Source organism: Polypterus senegalus, chromosome 14, assembly GCF_016835505.1.
Source record: "Polypterus senegalus isolate Bchr_013 chromosome 14, ASM1683550v1, whole genome shotgun sequence".
Lineage (NCBI taxonomy): Eukaryota > Metazoa > Chordata > Cladistia > Polypteriformes > Polypteridae > Polypterus > Polypterus senegalus.
The window spans coordinates 127,284,701-127,304,855 of record NC_053167.1 but is presented as its reverse complement, the minus strand read 5'-3'; the positions used below and the strand labels follow the sequence as shown (position 1 = coordinate 127,304,855).

Here is a 20,155-nt window from a genome sequence, read left to right as displayed (position 1 = left end):
GGTTTCCTCCCACAATCCAAAGACATGCAGGTTAGGTGGATTGGCGATTCTAAATTGGCCCTAGTGTGTGCTTGGTGTGTGGGTGTGTTTGTGTGTGTCCTGCGGTGGGTTGGCACCCTGCCCAGGATTGGTTCCTGCCTTGTGCCCTGTGTTGGCTGGGATTGGCTCCAGCAGACCCCCGTGACCCTATTCGGATTCAGCGGGTTAGAAAATGGATGGATGGATGTTTTAAGTTTTCTCAGTGAGTACCACTATTGTCCATTTTAAGATCCTTGTATTTGTTTTTAAATCATTTAATGGTTGTGCCCCATTTTATTTTTCGGAACAGCTGCACCCTTATGTACCGTCTTGCTCTCTCAGGTCAGCAGGCCAGATGCTTTAACGTGTTACTAAGACACGATGCAAACTCAGAGGTGATCGGACTTTTTCAGTTGCAGCCCCAAAACTCTGGAACGATTTGACGTTGCACGTTAGGCCGGCTCCTTCACTTGCTGTCTTTAAATCTTATTTAAAAACAAACTTTTACTCCCTGGCCTTTAACACAGTATAATATGTTGGCTATCTGTGTACTTTTTATTTAGAATCTCTTCAGCTCTTGTGTGTTTCTGTGTTTCTGTTTCATTTACCGTTTGGTTATTGTGTGTCTGATATGTTGGGTTTTTATTGTACAGCACTTTGGTCAGCCTTGATGTTGTTTTTAAACTGCTTTATAAATAAATAAATAAATAAATAAATTGTCAGTCTTTTGTATTTGCCGTTTCCTTCCCACAATACCTTGTAATGCACTCGTTTCAGAAATCATCACAGTGATGGTTTATAGGTTCAGATTGTTTCGAATATTCATCTTTGCTCTTCTCATTAACTGAATTTATCCTCTTGTTTTTTGGCTCCAATTTTTGGTTCTTGTTTTGGCACTGACATCCAGTTTTGACCTTTAGCCTGTTGACTGACTATAATTCTCTTTTTTTCCTTTACTGTCTTCATCATTTTTTTTGTTCTTTATTTTGCATTGTACAATTTCTTGTATTAGGAATTTGTTAGTTTTCACGTACCCCTTGGGGTCAGAGCGCAGGGTCAGCCATTGTACAGCGCCCCTGGAGCAATTGAAGGTTAAGGGCCTTGCTCAAGGGCCCAGCAGAGTAGGATCTCTTTTGGCAGTGACGGGGATTTGAACCAGCGCATATCCTTAGCCTTAGAGCCACCACTCTGCCCCAAAATGGTCATGGGACCATTTACGGACATGTCCTACTGTGAAAGACTGCGCTACCTCAGGTGCCTCAGTCTGTCAGTTAACAGGCTGACTCCTGTGTACATCAATATATTTGTATTCAGGGAAATTTGTTCTTGCATCATTGTTTATGTTTAAAGGCAGGATGTCGCTTTCTAACAATTAAGTTATTAATCAAAGGGGTTAAGCATCCGTTATGAAATGCCATCTCAATCTGTATCTCTAGCATGGATTGAAAATATAAATAAAACACATTTAATTTGTTTGCTTAACATTCTGATCTGTGACTCCTATTTTTTCGCTGATGGAGCAACACTTTGTCCTCTGGCCTTGCGGCTCAGCTCCCTTGGCTAAGTTTCCTCTGGGGGCCTGAGCAAAAGGTAAGACCACCCCTGAAGACACAGCTCAGCAGCTTGCTGATGATACAAACTGGCATTTCTGCTTGGATTGTAATCCACTGTTTCACACTACATTTTATGATGGCTGATAAACATCACATTAAGATAACACTGCAACATCAACAGATGTGTATGCACTTTCCTGCCCTAAATAAACATTACTTTCTTTTTCCTGGCATCACCAAAATACGCTGTATTACAAACCTATGTGATTAATAGATATTATTTTGTGATCTCAGGAGAGGTATCTTAGTGAAGATGGTATTAAAGAATGATATTTTAGGTGTATTGGTGATCCTAAATTGTCCCTAGTGTGTGCTTGGTGTGTGTGTGTGTGCCCTCCCCGGGGTTTGTTTCCTGCCTTGCGCCATGTTTTGGCTGGGATTGGCTCCAGCAGACCCCTGTGACCCTGTAGTTAGGATGTGGAGGGTTGGATAATGGATGGATTCTCTAGGCCTGTGTAATGGTAACATTAAACACTAAACAGATGCTGTAATTAATTTAAATTAAATGAGTATCTTTCCATGTTCTAAATCTTCTTTATCCATTGCAGAGTGATGGGCTGATGAAGCTTATCTTAGTGGCACTGGAAATTTAATAATTTATACCAGATACATTTAGCCCTAGAAGCATATCTTCAGGATTTTATGTTTAAATAAAGGCATTTACTACTAATAATAACGAGGCTGTGTATGGATCCAGTGTCCTGGATTCGAATTCCACGGTGTGACTTTGCCCTCTATTGAATGTTCTATTTGAATGTTTTCAGAGTCTCTGCATGGGTTTTGCTCCTGGTACTCCAGTTGTTCACCCACACCCCCAAAGCTCAGTTTAACAGGTACTTCCATGTTGGCTCTTGTGTGAGTGTCAGTGTTTGCATGAATGGACCCCTGTGATGAACTGGCGCCCATCCAAAGCTGTTTTCTGTCTTGCACCTAATGGGTGCCGCTGGGATCAGCTCTAGCACTCTGCAACCATGAAGTGGATGAAGCAGGGTTGAAAATGAGATGAAACAAAAACAGGTTATTTGAAATTAAATTCAGTTTTTAAAATATATTTTAATGGATTCCCTAGGAAATGGTTATTTAGATAAGGGTCAGTAAGCAAAATCTGGCCCAAGAAGCCTTCAAAGTCTTTGACCCCAGTGGAAAAAACACCATTTTCATTTTTTAACTTGTATCTTTTGGATTACACAGTAGGATGTCAAAATGAGCCAGGATGTTATCAACCTAACAGTCACAAACTTTTAACCACTGAATTTTTCCTTCTAAAAAATTTTGGGGAAAGCCTTCTGTCTTGTTACATGTAAAAGGTTAACATGGAAAGCAAACTGATTACATGTTTGCTTCCAAAAAGCAGGGAAAAGACAGTTGAAAATGCATATGGTCAACTTTACTCACTTTTGCTAGCTAACTCGTTTTGATAGCTAGTAACTTGCATTGTGAATTTTGATTGTTATTTCCTGCCTAATCAGTAAATGTTACATGATTGGGTACAACTATTGTAGATTCTCATGAATAACAAATATTAAATTAATTTACATGATTATATGCGCTCATTTGGTCACCAGAATGAACTCAGTATTGTGACCGTTATATTGGGTAACAAAAATCTTTTCCCCCTGTCTACTACATCAGTGAAGATTTTGTTGAACTATAAGAACCTGAAATCACCAGAATTTATAAAAACATTTATGAAATGAAGGGCTAAAGGAATATGGATTGACAATTATTACTGTAAGCAATACGTATATAAAAAGAGATGCGTCAGACACGGCAGTGTAGTCGTCTCACCTGCTATCAATGAGCGGAGTGTCTTCTTGCCTCTGCACATTGAAGATGACTATCTCCCCGTTGTGCATCCCGACAGCCAGCAGGTTAGGATTTCCAATAGAGAAGTCCAAAGATGTCACACCACTCTCACAATGATAGACACGCTCTGGCCACTTAGCAAAACAAGTGACACATCATTAGGGCTATTCATTTTTTTTTATATTTTCAAATTCATTTATAATATGGACTTGTGTAAAATTCGTTTTTTTTTTTAAGAGGATGAGGATAAAACAGGAAGGGCGAAAAAAACAGACGTTTTCTCAACTTACCATGGGATTTTTCAGGGACCAGCAACAGACAAGTCCGCCTTTCTGATCCCTAAAATCAAATTCTCCATAACCAACAGCAAGGAGATCCTAAAAAAGAAAATGTCCAGTTTTTTTCTTTTATAAATACACACTTTACAGAATTGATAGTAGTCTGATACTTCTACTGTTTTTAAAGCAGAGGCAAATGTTGCAGATTTATAGAAACAAATCTAGTAGTACAAGAAAGTAACATTAAATTATAATCAGAAACTACAAGAAAAAGCCTAATACTTCCCTATAGACTGTAAAGACAAGATCGTCCAATGGAGGTTTCTTTGTTTTTCTTATTTTCTAAAAATGTTCTAATTTCCTAGGGATCTATATACCCAAAAAATTTTGCCTTGTCCTCCAAATTCCCCAGATCTCAATTCAACTAAGCATCTGTGGGATGTGTTGGAACAACAAGTTCAATCCCTGGTGGTTCCACCTTGCAATTTACAGAATAAACAATCTGCTGCCGACATCATAGTGCCAGATACCACAGGACAACTTCAAAGATCTTACAGAGTTCATGTTTCAGTTTGTTTGCACATGAAGGAGTAATAGCATATTAGGCAGGTGGTCATAACTATTTGACTCATCGATGCATGTGTCAAAATTATCGCAACTAAAACAAAGATTGTGTTTGTGTAAAATTGTCATATTTTCAAAACTATAGACTGCTGATATTTTTCTCAAATGAAACAGGATGAATCATAAGTCAATTTAACTACAGGAGCAATTTATATTAAAAGTATTCTGTCTTTGTACATTCTTCCTGCATTGCACTAGTAATTAATAACCTTAAGGCATCTGTTTCAGTCATCTTATAACTTAACAGTAGACGAATCAAAAAACAGTGCCAGTGCCACAGGATCAAAAACTGTTTCAGTCAGTTTATAACCTGGGAATGGAAAACAGTGAGGAGGTGCATATAAATTGGATCAAAAGACTTTGAGCAGAGTCGTTCATCACATGGAAAGCTAGTCAATTAAATGTGTGTAATGTCATATGTTCTGGAGGCCCTATGTGGAATTTCAACATAAACAATGGCTTGTCTGAAGGACCAAATAAAGAAACAAAAAGAAGCAGAATGACTAGGAAGCGACATCTGAGACAAAAACACGCCAGAGAGACAGAAGAGAGACCATTTCTTCTGAATGTTAGCGAATGTAGCTTTTGTATCACACCAACTGCTAAATTAAAAAGCTGCCCAAGACGACATCCACCATTGAAAATGCTGATTTTTCAGTAAGCCTGTATCCAGACTTTTGCTATCGGTTTTATATTCTATTATTCTTTTCTTCTATTGGTACGATTATACTTAAAACTAAATATCACATTGCATTTACATTTCTATACTTTGTCTTTATAATTTGAGTGACTGAAGTAAATATTAGGGCACCTGGTGGGAGAAGATTGCTATTTTCGTGCCCACAAGGTTTATTAACAAGGTTGAGAGGTCACATCTTTCTATTATATAAAATATTTTGGGTCGAGACGTGATTATCTCGGAGAACCACATTGACGTCATGTGAGACTAGACATTACAACCTTAGGAAGCAAGACCCGTGAGATGGTGACTTTTGCATGTCATGCCCTACTTACAAACAATTTAAAACAAGTTTACAAACATCTAAAATTGTAGTTGTTGGAATGCTTTTGGCAGACATGCTTCATGTGCTCCCAGCTCTTAAAAATGTTATACATTCAAGATGGCACATGAATGATTAGGCAAACAAGAAAGAGCAGCGCTTTGAAAAGAGATACGAAAGATTTGGAGAGAAAAGAAGGCAAAAAAGGATGCACAAGAGAACAATCATAATCTATGTGCAAATTCAGAAAATAAAGAAAGTAATAATCAACCCGGGTGTCCCGCGTGACACACTTTGACGTCCTGCGAGACAAAGCAATGAGACTAAAGGACAGCTGCTGTATAGGCTTTTAAATGATCGACGTGCAACACGAGAAGCAGAACACGCAGCACGGCAGGAGGAGCAGTAAGCAAGCAGGTGATCTGTCCGCATCTCCAAAGCGTGCATTCAGCCACACCCTTCACAACATGAGCAGCAGAGATGTGAAGTGGCTGGCGCATGGTGGGGGGAGGGAGTGGGCTCACGAAGCAAGCAGGGGACAAAGCCCCCTAGTGTTAATTGAAAAACAAGTGCAGTAGAAGTAAGACCCTTTTGGTTGGTAAGTGGCATATAACCAAAAGGGTAGAGAGCCTTCATGTGTCTAGGGGACACCTGTTCATTTGTTAGTGCTTGTGACAGTGAGTCCCTTTGTGGAGTTCTGAGGTGTGACAGACTTCAGGCATCACTCTTATGTACTTAGTGGAAGTGATCCTATGTAAGATATTACAAAGCAACTTGCATTGGGGCATCACTCACATAAATGCATAACTGGGGGTGGGTCAATAGGGTTATTCTCTTTAGAATATCGCAGAGTGACTGGCAGTAGGGCATCACTAATGCATAGTTGTGTGACTAGGATCCGAGTATGTGTAGGAGGGAATCTCCACTAATATTAGGAGTCTCAAAAGCTCACAATTATTTGAAATTTCCTCAACAAAAGGTAAAAAAAAAATCTCCAGAGAAAACTCAACAATATTACAGAATAGAGAAAGATTAAAAATAACAATATTTACTTTTAATAACACTCATTATTTAAAAAAGAACCAGGTCAGACAAAAGGAGCCAGTAACACAGAGAAAGGACTTAATGCCCCTTTAGTATCCTGGGGTTCGAAGCCTGTCTGCCCTGATGGCCCCTCTCACAATAAGAGCCTTTCTTAGTTTAGTGTGCCATATCGTACAAGTTGAAACCATTGATCCAGATCAGTTTTGTGGATGTTTTATGTGGTGTTTTTTCAATATTTTGCACCAAGTTTTTGACTGTCTCAGTAATTGCACATTTTTAACAGCACGGTGAACTCTAGAGATAACATTGTACCCTTTTGCATTTTTATGCTTAGTAATAATCATTTTGCTCATGGTCTCTGGTTGCTCTCCTCTTCAGCATTGCCAACAAGAAATGAAAGTGACCTTTTTTAAAGCACTGAAGCCATCACTTGTTGGTTATTTCAGATCATGTGAGTACTGTCAGTTTCTGCAGGTGGGTCTGATTTCACTGCAACAAGAATCTAGTTCTGTCAATAAAATTGACTGACTTGTATAAAACAGTGCCAATAACTGTCTCATGATAAGTTTTCAATTTCTGTAACATTTTCACACAATTCTATTTAAAATTGTGGCTTTGTATCAAACAAATGATATATAAACTGAAGATACTGTACGTCAGTGGTTCACAAACTTTTCTCTGCCCCACAATTCTTTTAAATGTTTGACTTATGCTTGCACTCCCTACAAAATTAATATAACATTTGAAAATAAATAAGTCAAATTTCAAATTTTTGAACCACATACAGTACTGAGGGTAAACAAATTGAACTCAGTGTGTAAAATTGAAACAAAAACTGAGCAATTTATCTTCATAAATCTCAATAATCTTGTAAATGTGTCCCCCATGAAGGTTAGACAATTGATTAATGATCCAGGTATCCTGTGAAGCATCAAGGGTTGTGAGGAAATTGACACACAATCAACGATCAAGGGAAATGGAGACTTGAGTAAAGCAAAGGGTGCTGGTGCGCTGCTAAGCAATGAAACACAGTCGACGAACTTTGCTCCCCGGTAACACCAGTACTGCAGTTCAAAAAAAGATGCAGTGCACAAGTAAAATTGCTGAGCTACTGCCAAGACCGCCAGCAGGAGAGATGTGCCAAGTGTAAGCAGCAGGTGTTGCATTCAATTCAGTTTCCTTTGTCCCCACCCCAGCGAAAATGTCAATGAAACCTCAAAATCAGTGACGCTTCATGATCAAGGCTTGCACAGAAATCAATACTTGACCTTGCCCTTCTCGATGGATGATTGCAAGGTCTAAATTCCATTCTCTTAAGAAAAAGTTATTTGCCTTTACAAATGCTCCGCCCGCAGCAAGGACCCAGGAGAATAAGCATTTCTGTGACTCATTCCCAGGTGACAATTGTGTGTGAATTGCTTGATTCTTTTCATGTCATAGAACTGAAGCACTAACTAATAAATAACAAACAAATGACAACACACTGCAAAACACAGATTGTAACACAAGAAAGTCAGACAACGCACCTCACTCAATTTTGGTGAATTACGATGCAGCCTTCTTCTTTGTTGCACCCCCAGAAATGCCACCTTGCACCCCCTGGGGGAGCGAGCACCCCAGGTTGGGAACCCCTGCTGTACGTGATAAAATGCAAGGGTGCCATGCCAATAATATTGACAATAACCTTACCACATGACACATCCGGTTGATTTTGCAACTTTTGTCATCGAGCTAAGTATCATGGTTCGATTGCAGGAGAGACTTACTTGCGCTAATCTGAGACAGAGGTTGCGGGCAGAGGGGTGGGGGAAGCGTGATGTCAGGAGTGGGGAGCCTGGCGAGGCCCTCCTCACTCACGCACTAGCCTCCGTTTCGAGTCGGTCTACCTCTGGCCACGTTTTGGAGCGTACCTTGCCTCCGCTTAGCTAGCGATACCTATTTGTTTATTGATTTTTAAAGTTTGTCCTGTTTCGTTACTACACGGGCGGAGCTGCGCAGGACAGCTAGTACTGTATATAAAAGAACATGTGTTTGTTGCTATGAGTAGATGTTGGGTAACCTGACACTCCCTGTGTTATTTATTTATTTGACTTACAAAAAAGAAACCATAATATATACAGACATGAGTAAGTACAACCCATGAAATGTTTTTGTTCTTTTTTAAAATATGTGGACATATCAAATATCTTCATTTAAACAGTATCTATAAATAAAGGTGATGTGAAATAAAAACATTATGCCACATTTACATTTTGTAGTCTACTATATAATTCAAATAAACATAAATGTATATTTCACATTTATCACTACCTCAGATATCTGAAATTACAATATGTTACACCTGATCAGGTCCAGATGAGCAGAATATCATTAGAAAGGATCCTGGAGGAAACCATCTTATTTAAACCTCAGACATTTAGTTTGGTTTGCTCTTTTTTGTTGAAGTGTGTATTATCATCGAAAGAGAACTCTGAGGCCTTCAGAATGAAGGTTACAAATGCCTATGAGTCTGGGAAGGGATGTAAAAAGATCTCCAAACAACTGGAATTCAACCAGTCCAAGGTCCAAAAGATCATCTAGAAGTTTCGAAGATTTCAAACAGGTACCAACATGTCCAGGCCAGACCACTTCAGCAAATTCAGCCCAATAGCAGAATGCCAGATGCAGACAGAAGTCTCTAAGAAGCCCAAAATTTCATTACGGGACCTATAGGTACAGAAGCTCTTGGCATTGATAATGAAGAAATGCACAGACTCACTAAAAAGAGGCTGCACAAAGTAGATCTACATGAGCGGTGTCCAAGGAGGAAACATCTGCTATGCTGAAAGAACTTCAGGCCAAGACTAAAGTTTACTCATGAACACCTAAGCCAGGAATAGGATTTCTTGAACATTGTGGGCAGAAGAGGCAAAGATACTGTAGCATTATTTGACCACTCTTCCCAAAGATACTGTATGTTCAGTGAAAACCAACAACAGTATTTAACCAGAACAACCTGATACCAACTAAAGCATGTTGTAAAGGATGGTGGCGTAAATGTTACGACTGTGGGCTGCTTTTCTGTATCAGGGCCTGGGCAGCGCACCACCACTGAATCTACTAGGAATTCATCATTGTACCAGAGGGTGCAGGAGGATAGGTTAAAAGACTGAAGCTCAACAGAAAGTGGAAACTTTCAACAGGACAATGACCCACAACATAGCAGTGAATCCAGTGAGGAATAACGGAAAAGAAAGAAATGGAGGGTTTTGGGACAGCCAAGTCAAAACCAGGATCTACTTCCCTTGGTTGAAATTTGCTGGGCAGGCAAGACACCCCTGAAACATTGCATAGCTGAAAGAATTCTGCATTGAGGAGTGGGAAAAACTTTCTTCTAGTCGAAGTCAGTAGACATGTATAGGAGATGCCTACTTGAGGTTGCTTCTGCCCAAGGGGGAAATACCAGCTCTCGATCTAAGGGTGTACTTACTTTTTCCACAGATGGAAACAGCATATCTGTTAACTTTTTGTTGAATAAACGATTACAAGGTCACGTTTTTTTGTTTTATTCAATGACATCACCTTTATTAAAAGATACTGTTTAGATATTTATATGTCTACATATGTTAAAAAAGAAAAAACATTTCATATTATGAGTATAACATTCCAGAGAAGACACTCTGGTTCATTATCTAAATTCAGTAGTTTTGTTAATTTGTGGTTAACTAACCTTGTTTATTTTATTCCAGGCCATGCTGCTTACATTGTGACCCTTGGTTACCTCACATGAAAATGACCACAGACGATCTAAAGTTGGCGTTGTTGTTGTTGTCACTTCCGTAGGTTCTTCTTCAATTCCATCTTCCTCTGGGGGTTTACAGTCTGGATCTGTAATGTTTAAATTACCCTTTTAAAACAACTCCAAAGATATAATGAAATCATTCAATAAATCCAACCATTTTGAGACAATGTTGATACAGTCATTAGGACCATATAAATTAATAAAATCATTGGGGAAGGTTCCTGATTTTTAAAAAAGGTACCACAGTTAAAGGGGGGCATATTTCAACTGAAGCCAGACCACCAGGGACAGTAGGAGTGGTCAGAGTCTATTTAAACAAAACAGGAAGTCCTCCACTTGACCACATAGCCAGTGGTATCTATTCAAGAGCACTGCTAGAGGTGCCAATATTGGGATAGCCACTGCCCTTTGTAAAGAGTTCTCCTCCCAACCAGACCTATTTAGAAATTAAACAATTTAGACGAGAAAAGGTCATTCAGTCCAACAAAGCTCACCAGTCCTATCTACTTAATTCTTCCAAAATAACATCAAGTCGAGTATTGAAAGTCCCTCAAGTCCTCCTGTCTACCACACTTCTTGGTCTCTTATTCCAAGTGTCTGTGGTTCTCTGTGTAGGGAAAAAACCTCCTAATGTTTGTGTGAAATTTACCCTTAACAAGTTTCCAACTGTGTCCCTATGTTCTTGGTGAACTCATTTTAAAGTCACCGCCTCGATCCACTGTACTAATTCCCTTCATCATTTTAAACACTTCAATCAGGTCTCCTCTTAATATTCTTTTGCTTAAACTGTAAAGGCTCAGCTTTTTCAATCTTGCCTCATAACTCATTCCCTGTAGCCCCTGAATTAGCCTATAGCTTTAGTCTCATGGGGCCAGACGTGATTCTCAAATAAGAATACATGTCTTGGGTCAACCCGCTAAAAAGTTTGTATTGAATAGGAGTGGAATCTGCTGCTGTAAAGGCTATGTTCATGGGACTTTCCCTAAAACACCCTCCCCTGACTTCTTCAGTCCGTGCACTTTAAACTACCAGGGTTTTAGGGAGAGAGCAAAAGAAATTGAACAAAAGGACCTGACGCCAAGAGAAATTCCATCCATCATCCAACCCGCTATATCCTAACGACAGGGTCACGGGGGTCTGCTGGAGCCAATCCCAGCCAACACAGGGCGCAAGGCAGAAAACAAACCTTGGGCAGGGTGTCAGACCACCACAGGGCACACAAACACATACACCAAGCACACACTAGGGACAATTTAGGATCACCAATGCACCTAACCTGCATGTCTTTGGACTGTGGGAGGAAACCGGAGCACCTGGAGGAAGCCCATGCAGACACGGGGAGAACATGCAAACTCCACGCAGGGAGGACCCAGGAAGCGAACCCAGGTCTCCTAACTGCGAGGCAGCAACGCTACCGCTGTGCCACAGTACAGCCCGCCAAGAGAAATTAAAAAGCTAAAATTGCTGTTATCCATTCAAGACCTCAATAGTACAAGGTAACTGAAGCTTAAAAACTAATTTATATGTTGTAATGAGATTTGTGACAGAGAAGACAAACACAGACAGCCACATAATCTACCACAGCTGCTTGGTTCAAGGTATTTGAGAAGTTCTTCTGTCTGCAATGGTATCTTTCTGTCATTTTAACTATTGCATCGCCATATGGCATAACAACAGCAAATGCGGTTTACATAAGCATTGTGGTATATGCATTCACAATGTGTTAAATGCTGTGGCTATTCTGTCATAGCATGTTTACATTTCCAGTTAGGCAGTAATTTTAAAATTTCCTTAGTTACTCGTTTAGATATATAGTCGGAAGATGGATGTTGTGAAGCCTTCTCCTTGATTGTAGCAGTGTTGTTAGACAGATTTGTTGATTTGGGTGTTTTCAGTACTGAAATCTGCATCTCCTTTGGATTTTCGTTATCAGTTCTCTTAACAACAGTCCTTTTGATGGATTGTGACAACACATTTACTTCAAATGCATATTTTACAGTTCATATTTTCACAAGAGTAGTTGCCAAAGATTTCACTATTATATTGACTACCACACTGTCATCGTAATGGTGAACAACAGGTAGCATACACATACTGTAGCACCTGTGAGAATGTATCGTTCACGTTTACCACTCGTCCATTGATGTCATCGAATGTCAATGTTAATCCGATGTTACAGGAAGGTTTTTGTCTTACAATAGGTCATGCTCATTTTTAACATGTGCAATGTGCTCTCTGCTCACATTTCAAAGTTTAATTAGGGTCTCTTTAGGAGACTATTTGGCTATAGACCGTCCACTCAATCAGATGTTTGCTGACTGTTGAATATGATTAAAGAGAGCACCTGAAACCTCTGTAATTCAAAATCACTGCCCCCTACTTTAATTGCTGCCTTCATGAGCCATTGGATTGGTTTAGAAATGTGACACTTGGGGATTCGTCTAATAGTGTCCAACCAGTTTTAAGCAAAATTCACTCATCTTTGTCTCCAGTCTTATGCTAAGGCCAGACTACTATAGCTTTGATATTAGACATGAAAGCCAGTGAGGTCAGCTATGTAATGTATTTACTTGGGAGATCCAGAGGCAATATTGCCACGTAGCTATTGCAATTTAACACAGAATCTTCCGAAATAAGTGACCCTACAGTGAAGTACACATTGCCATAGAAGTATATACCATTTCACATGCAAAATTAATTCTTATTTTGATAAGTGTTTCCAAACCCTAGAATCAAAATAAACAGTATCCCTTTACTGCGTGTGTAACAGGTTTTAAATGAAAATTAAAGTTAACAAAACAAAAATAAAATGGACTTTGCCTTTAAAGATATGGAGCTGTCGATAGTCTGCAAGTTTGGGCTGGAAAATGTTCTCCATTATAATCCTCTCCATAACACACAAATTCTGCTGAAAGCTTTCAGATTTTAGGATTAGCTCTGGATCGGACGGTTCTTCTTTAGTTAACCCTGAGATAATACTTTCAGCATCTACTCCTAAACTGGAAAGACTGGCTGGAAATAAAAGAGAAAAAAATGTCAATGTTAATTGCTTTTCTTTCTTAATCACTCTTAATTTGTAAATACCACACTGATTTACTATCTTACATATACTGGCAGAACTTATTATTGACATTGCATCAGTCCCTTTGCTTTCCTCAGGTCTGCTTAAAATTCTGGATGGTTGAGTAATTTTAGTAGTTTTGTTATCTTCTTTACTCGCTTCTTCTGCAAGGAACGTATCATACATGTCCCAAATTGTTGCCATCGTAGCTGTTGGTGCAACACAGAAAACAGATATACTGTGTGTCAGCTGCATAATTACTTTGAGGTTTGTAAAGCATCATATTGTACACAGCATATGCCCTAACAACATACCTGCCTCTGCTCGGATGATTTTGTCACACTGGACTTCTTTGCATTTCGGGGCATCGTTTAAAGTCTGCATCATCCGGTCCACATACAGGTCATTTCCTAGTCTGTTTTTACATAGCTCAACATAGGCTTGTGTTCTGAGCCTAGAGGTCAAAATAAGACACAGGAGAATGACCCAGGGTATAATTAAGTCCCAAGGACAAGACAGAAAGGAAAGAGAAAAAGAGTGACACAGGTATCTAGACAGGTATTGTGTAAACAACAGAGGCAGTGCAGGTTCCATTAGAGAGGTGCATGCCCTGTGTTTGTGTGTGTGTGTGTGTGTGAAAGGAAATAAAGGCGATCAAGGGGTCACATAATTATTTATGGGTAAGATAGCTATTGTGTGTGAAGTGTTTTGGCATGCAGTGTACATCTCTCTATTATAAAAAAAAAATCTTAGAAGGAGACGAGATGTGATTTTCTCGGAGAGACACTTATACATCCCACGAGACGAGTCCACGCCCGGGGCCAGAAATAAAGGACAAAAGAGTAGATAATAAAGTAGAACGTCGTAAAGAATTCAAAAATGTTGGTGCGGTACACATACAGAGCAGGTTAGAGATAATGGAAGTACAAAAATTCAAAAGTCTCAAAAAAAGTATAAGAAAGATCACATTAGTGCAAACAAAAGGAAATTATTACTTGTTGAAATAATGGAACAGCGAAAAGAGATTGAATATATTGTTCGGATTTAAACTTTAAGTCAGAGACTTGTAGATCGTCTAATTCGTGTTGCCAGCGAGAATGAAAAGATTCCAAAAATGTTGGTGCGGTATGAAGTCCCATGAGACGGAGACTTTTAACATGAGATTCTTTCAAGTCACGCCCTACTTACAACTATTTTCAAACAAGACCACGGTCAGCTAACCTCAGTTGTGTGAATGCTTTTGTCAGACATAGTTCCTGTGCTCTCAGCTCTTAGTCGTGTGAATGTTTCTGGCAGACACACTTCCTCCACTCTCAGCTCTTATAAATTTTATCAGGACAATAATTTTATATGTTCTAGATGACACGTCAACGACTAATAAAGAAGAAAGAGCATTGACAACCATTAGAAAAAGTCATTTTATTTATTAGAGACAAAGAAACGATAATCCCTCACAGGCAGTTTATACATTGTGTTGTCATGATCCAAGTCCAAACACGGAATCAAAATTTAATGCGATCTTGAAGAAAAGTTAATTCCAAATATTGTTTTTACTAAAGGTTTAAAGTAAAAGGAAAAATAATGCATATGTAACAATTCCCATGAAAATAACAATCTCTTAAAACTGTATATCCGGTTAACCAAACCCGGGGGTGGGCGAGTGAAGCCCCCTAGTTTAAAAGAAATATATAGTACCAGTAATGGCGTACTGCACGTTAACATGCAGTGAAAAAACTTGACTTGAGCATTCCTAGTTTTCATCCTCTTTCCCTGTATGTTTAGCATTCATTTGCTCAGAGGTTGATGCACTTGCTGCTTTCTGAGCAGCTCTGCTTCTCTCCACCCTAGCGGTCTGCCGCTTCTCTTCTTTCGTCTGCATCTTTTCACGTTAAAACTGATTGTTAGTTTTTGTGTTGAAATTACTTAGTACGTTTTCTTTAATTTTTCACTTAAGCTGGCACTTAAGTCTTCAATCTGCCTCAAGAATGATTAAAGATATGAAGAGGTAAGGGAAGTGACAGCGAAAGTGGTAGGGAATGAGAATGGCGGCCGTACGGCACGCTGCCGAGAGTTGATTCTACAATAAAATAAAATAAAAATAAAAAGAGTAATAAAAGCTACCACCCCGAAAGTGCAGCAGTTGGATAGCAGATATCACGTTGTATATGTGTACCAAATTTCAAGTCAATAGGTGAAACGGTTTGCGAGCTATGGGTGATTTAAAATCCTGGACAGACAAACAGCTACGGTAGCGTATGATATAAGAAGATCAGTCTCAGAAATAGCATGAACAGACTGCTGAAATGTTTAAGTAAAAAGATAGGAATGTTCTTGTTGGTGGTTTAAGAAACTGGCTGATGTCATATACACAGTAAGACTTTACAGTTGTCACGTGCACAGAAATTCCATAAAAGGATAAGAGCTGAACTTAAAGAAAGAGATATTAAGAAGTACAAAGAATGTAGCAGAAAGAGACTTTTATTTAGGTGTATAAGAGGTGTGTAAGCTAACAAATCAATCAGAATAAATGCCAGGTGTTGTGCAAGCATTAATTCAGCACTGTTATATAAATTCAATTATTTATAAATATCGGACTATATCTTTGCTCTGTGACCTCTCTTTGACACCTTTGCTCAGGGAACATTCCCTTAATAGACTGCTGGAATGGGGTACATGAACAAGCTTCCTCCTGCCTGGTGTTTCATATACATAAACACACACACACATATATATATAACTATATATACTGTATATACACATATATTACATTCCTAGTTCTGAATCGCAATCTGACTATTTAGGTGGTTACCTGCCAGGTAACGCTTGTGGTTGGTTGGCCAGTTGGCAAATATCTGCCACATCCTCTCAGTTGCGAGAAGCCACTCATAGATATGTGATACAGTATCTGGCAAATAACGCAAAGACTACACGACATATGTTTCACTTTATTTGGGGCTCTTCAGGTGTACATGGGGATTGAACCTTGGGCATCAGTGCCTGAGGCGAACCCTCAGACACTGCGCAACGGTGGCTGTTTTGCTTATATGACGGGGTATAGATTGGAGTAAAATGTATTACATTCATGCTTGGACACGTGTGGCTGCCACAGGTACTTGCACACTAATCCTCACTAATGCTGCTACTGCTGATGAATTCTGAGGTGTATATAAACACCTGCTCATGTTCCAGTCAATGCCTCCAATCTCAATCTGGCAATTCATCCCACAACAAGATAATGATCCAAACATACTGCTAAGGCAACACAGAAATTTTTCAAAGGTAAAAAAATAGAAATTTCTTGAATGGCCATGCCAATCACCTGATTTCAATCCAACTGAGCAGGCCTACCATATGCTGAAGAAAAAAACCTAAGGCGACAACAACCTGAAAAAAGTAGGAGCTGTACATGGCTGTATTAGAAGCTTGGCAGAGCATAACCAGAGAAGATCCTCAGCACCTGGTGATGTCTATGAATTGCAGCAGACTTCCAGCAAAGAACTAAATATGACTGTTTTAATAGACCTGCCATTGCTGTGTCCCAAACATGCCCTGAAGTGGGGGGACCATGTAGGCAAAGTGTTGTAATTTCGACATGGTGTTACCGAAACATATGTAAATACCCCTAAATGAAAGCCTGCAAGGTGCCCTTTAATCACGTCTGAGTTGTTTGATTTGCGATTTTAAATTGTGGAGCAGAAGGGGGGTTGAAATCAAGGAAAAATGTGTCTTTATTCCAAACATTATGACGGCACTGTAAAAACTCATCTGACCTCAGGATCCCAAATAAGAAATTGATAATGAACATTCTGAAAAGAAAATAACCAATATTAAGTATCTCTGAATATAAATAGCATGTGTGAAAGGAAAATGAAAATCCGAAGGAGGCTCACATAAACACATGGAGAACATGAACACTCCACACAGGGGCCCTCAAAGCCCAGATTCTGTGAGCTGACAACAGTGCAGTGCTAACCTTCAGCAACATCTTAACTGTACATAGTGACTGTAACTAAAATTCAATAAAATGTTGTATTCTGCACTGGCTATAGTTGCAATGTTTTTATAACTGTGGATTCTTATTCACTATTATTCAAATGGTAAACATAAGCTATTGCACCAATCTTGCCTTTTTAGTAGCAATTTGAAAAGAGAAAAAAACCATAAACACCCAAAAGGCTTACTTAACGGTTTCAGCTTCCTCTGCGTCAGTGGATATCATGGTAGCTGGCATGTCTAAGATCCAGAGAGTTTCAGTTTCAGTTAAATAAACATCAACAGTCTTGTCCAGCATGTCCTCTGTAACGATGTCTTTTACTTCTTCTCGTCTGATTTGAACATCTAGAAACACAATTCACAAACCATTAGTGACACAAGAATTGATAAAACTACTGTTTTTTTATCCAGAAAACATGAGAGAAAATTACCAAGTAACATTTATTGTACCTGTATACATAGTTTTGGCTAGTTTATTTTTGTGACTACATACAAGTCTTGATATTTTAAAACTGAGATGTGGACATGGTGACACAGTGGTGTAGTGTATGAAATCTGCCCTTAATAAGTTTCCAACTGTGTCCCCGCATTCTTGTTTAACTCATTTTAAAGAAACAATTGTGATCCAATGCACTAATTCCCTTTTTAATTTTAAACACTTCAATCATGTCACCTCTTAATCTCTGTTTGCTTTAACTAAAAAGGTTCTAATTAAACTAAAAACTCCTTCAATCACTCCTCATAGCTCAGGCATCTCAGCCTGGTCACTCTCCTCTGGACCTTCTCTAGTGTTGCTGTGCAGGTGCTGCCTCACTAGTGTATAACTTCCCTTGACTTTTAGTCTACACATCAGGATGCTACCTAACTTAACATCCTTTTAGCTTTCTTGATCACATCTGTATACTGTCTGATGTAGATAGCATTTCCTAACTTATTCTCATAATGTGTACTTTTGATTTTCACAACCCCATTGTGTATTCAAACCTCACAATTTTACTTCCTATGTGTAATACTTTACATTTACTGACATTAAATTTCATCTGCCACAAATCTGTTCAAGCCTGTATGCTGTCCAAGTCCTTTAGTAACAATGTATGGCATTAATAATAATTTTTTTCTATTTCATGCCTATATTTCAAATGCATATTGCTAATGTATTACGTAGTCTACCATAAAAACAATTTTACCACTGGAAAGAGTAGGTTTTAATTGTAAATGCACAAAGTTTAAAGTTTAAACATAAAACACATATAATAATTCATTGTTACATTTTTACAATTATTTTACTCAGGTCTGCGACTATATTACAAGTAATATGGCAGTGTACTTTGTATTTCTGTTTGTAACAAAACAAAACATATTTTCTACCTTTGTAAATATAGTTCGGTTCAAGGTACTACAAAATTAGGAACAATATAAAAACAGGCATGAAACGATTTTTTTCCATTTTTAATCCCCTCCAGGAGGCACTCTCTTATAGTACTTTTAGCAACAGGCTCATTCCACCATGGTGTATTAAGAAGCACCTCTAGGGGTGTTTTCTGTCCACTTCTATCAGGCAAAGCAATGTTTCCTCCCAACGCCCCAAACTAAATACGGATGCTGTAAGTTCTTTGTGTAATTTCTACACAATATACAAGATTTATATATTGATTAATTAATTGACTTATTGTCTGTTACATATATTAACAAGAGTCATTCAAGAAGTAACACTCTGCCCCACCACCTATATTTTTCAGTCTCAGTACCAGCTGGTATTTAAAATCCTTTACAAAATCTTGAGCTTAACTCACAAGTGGATCCAAAAGGTCATGCAAGTTGTCTGACGTTTCCTATGGAGAACTGCTTTCATTTGGAGAGAAGACTAGAACTATATACCCTGGGGTGGGAACAAACTGGTGAGCCATAATGTGTGTAGCTTTTGGGATTCATTTGTTTGTTAAACTCAAGATTTTGTAAAGGTTTAAATACCAGCTGACACTAAGACTGAAAAATATAGGTGGTGGGTCGGGGTGTTAGTTCTTGAGTGACCCTGTATATTTTCTTTTGTTGTTGTTATTTTTTATATATTGTCACCTAATATAAGTGTCGACCTCGGACACAACAGTTTAAGGAAATAAATCAATAAGTGATGAAACAAAGAATAGTTTGTTATCTGAAAGTTGACTGAGGAGAATTCAAATTCCATAAGAAGTAGCGGTAGAGATATTAGATTTATAGTCTCGTACTATTGTACTTTTATTGTTTATCATGAGGAACTTATTTGCAATGGTAGGGCCGTTTTAGGACAGGTCTTCAGAGAAAACATTTTCTTGAGATGAATGTGCTCTTCTAATTGTGTACTAAATGGAATCTGCTTGTCGAGCTGCACATAAACAACAGTAGTATAGAATGAAGCCAGAAGTTACCTGAAAGACTTAGGGAAATAACACGTTTTGTTCCTGGTTCTTCAATTTCCTCATTCATTGATTCCACTGTGGATCGGCTTGATTTAGAAACGGTACTGCTTCCAATAATAGACCTGAAGATGCAATGCAAAAATCTCTGAAAATGTATTTTTTAATTTCAGACATTAGACATCAAAACTAATGCAATTTCTCCAAAACCCATCAAAACTGGATTTTTTTGGAAAGTAACTGGCCTCTTAGTCAGGCAAATCAAAGTCTGGAATTATGCTGAACTGTAGCAAACAGCCAGACTTTCCTTTTGTCTCTAACACTGTCCTTTATCATACCTCTGCTGTAATCTTATACTTCTAATACCTTGTCTTCTCACTACTGGATAACGGTTGTTCATCTTTCCTTCAAGAATCTTAGATGATTCTTATTTTAGGCCATGAGATCAAGAATCAAGGTACCACTGCAAATATCCTGGACTATCATGTACATGGAAACTCAAACTAAAGGAACTGACCAAATTAATCCCAGTCAAGTTAC

General features: G+C 38.6%; 1 protein-coding gene across 2 annotated transcripts in view; it reads right to left on the bottom strand.

Annotated features, from left to right (window-relative positions):
- dnai4 (dynein axonemal intermediate chain 4) overlaps nt 1–20,155 on the bottom strand; it is a 75,088-nt gene that overhangs the window by 32,837 nt on the left and 22,096 nt on the right. For both annotated transcript variants that reach the window (XM_039734887.1, XM_039734886.1), the window contains exons 4-11: nt 19,628–19,740; nt 17,408–17,564; nt 13,541–13,680; nt 13,271–13,435; nt 12,986–13,177; nt 10,094–10,251; nt 3,728–3,814; nt 3,420–3,571 (exon numbers count right to left, since the gene is read on the bottom strand). In XM_039734887.1, coding sequence (XP_039590821.1) covers nt 3,420–3,571; nt 3,728–3,814; nt 10,094–10,251; nt 12,986–13,177; nt 13,271–13,435; nt 13,541–13,680; nt 17,408–17,564; nt 19,628–19,740 — 1,164 coding nt within the window. The remainder of the gene's footprint in view (nt 1–3,419; nt 3,572–3,727; nt 3,815–10,093; nt 10,252–12,985; nt 13,178–13,270; nt 13,436–13,540; nt 13,681–17,407; nt 17,565–19,627; nt 19,741–20,155) is intronic.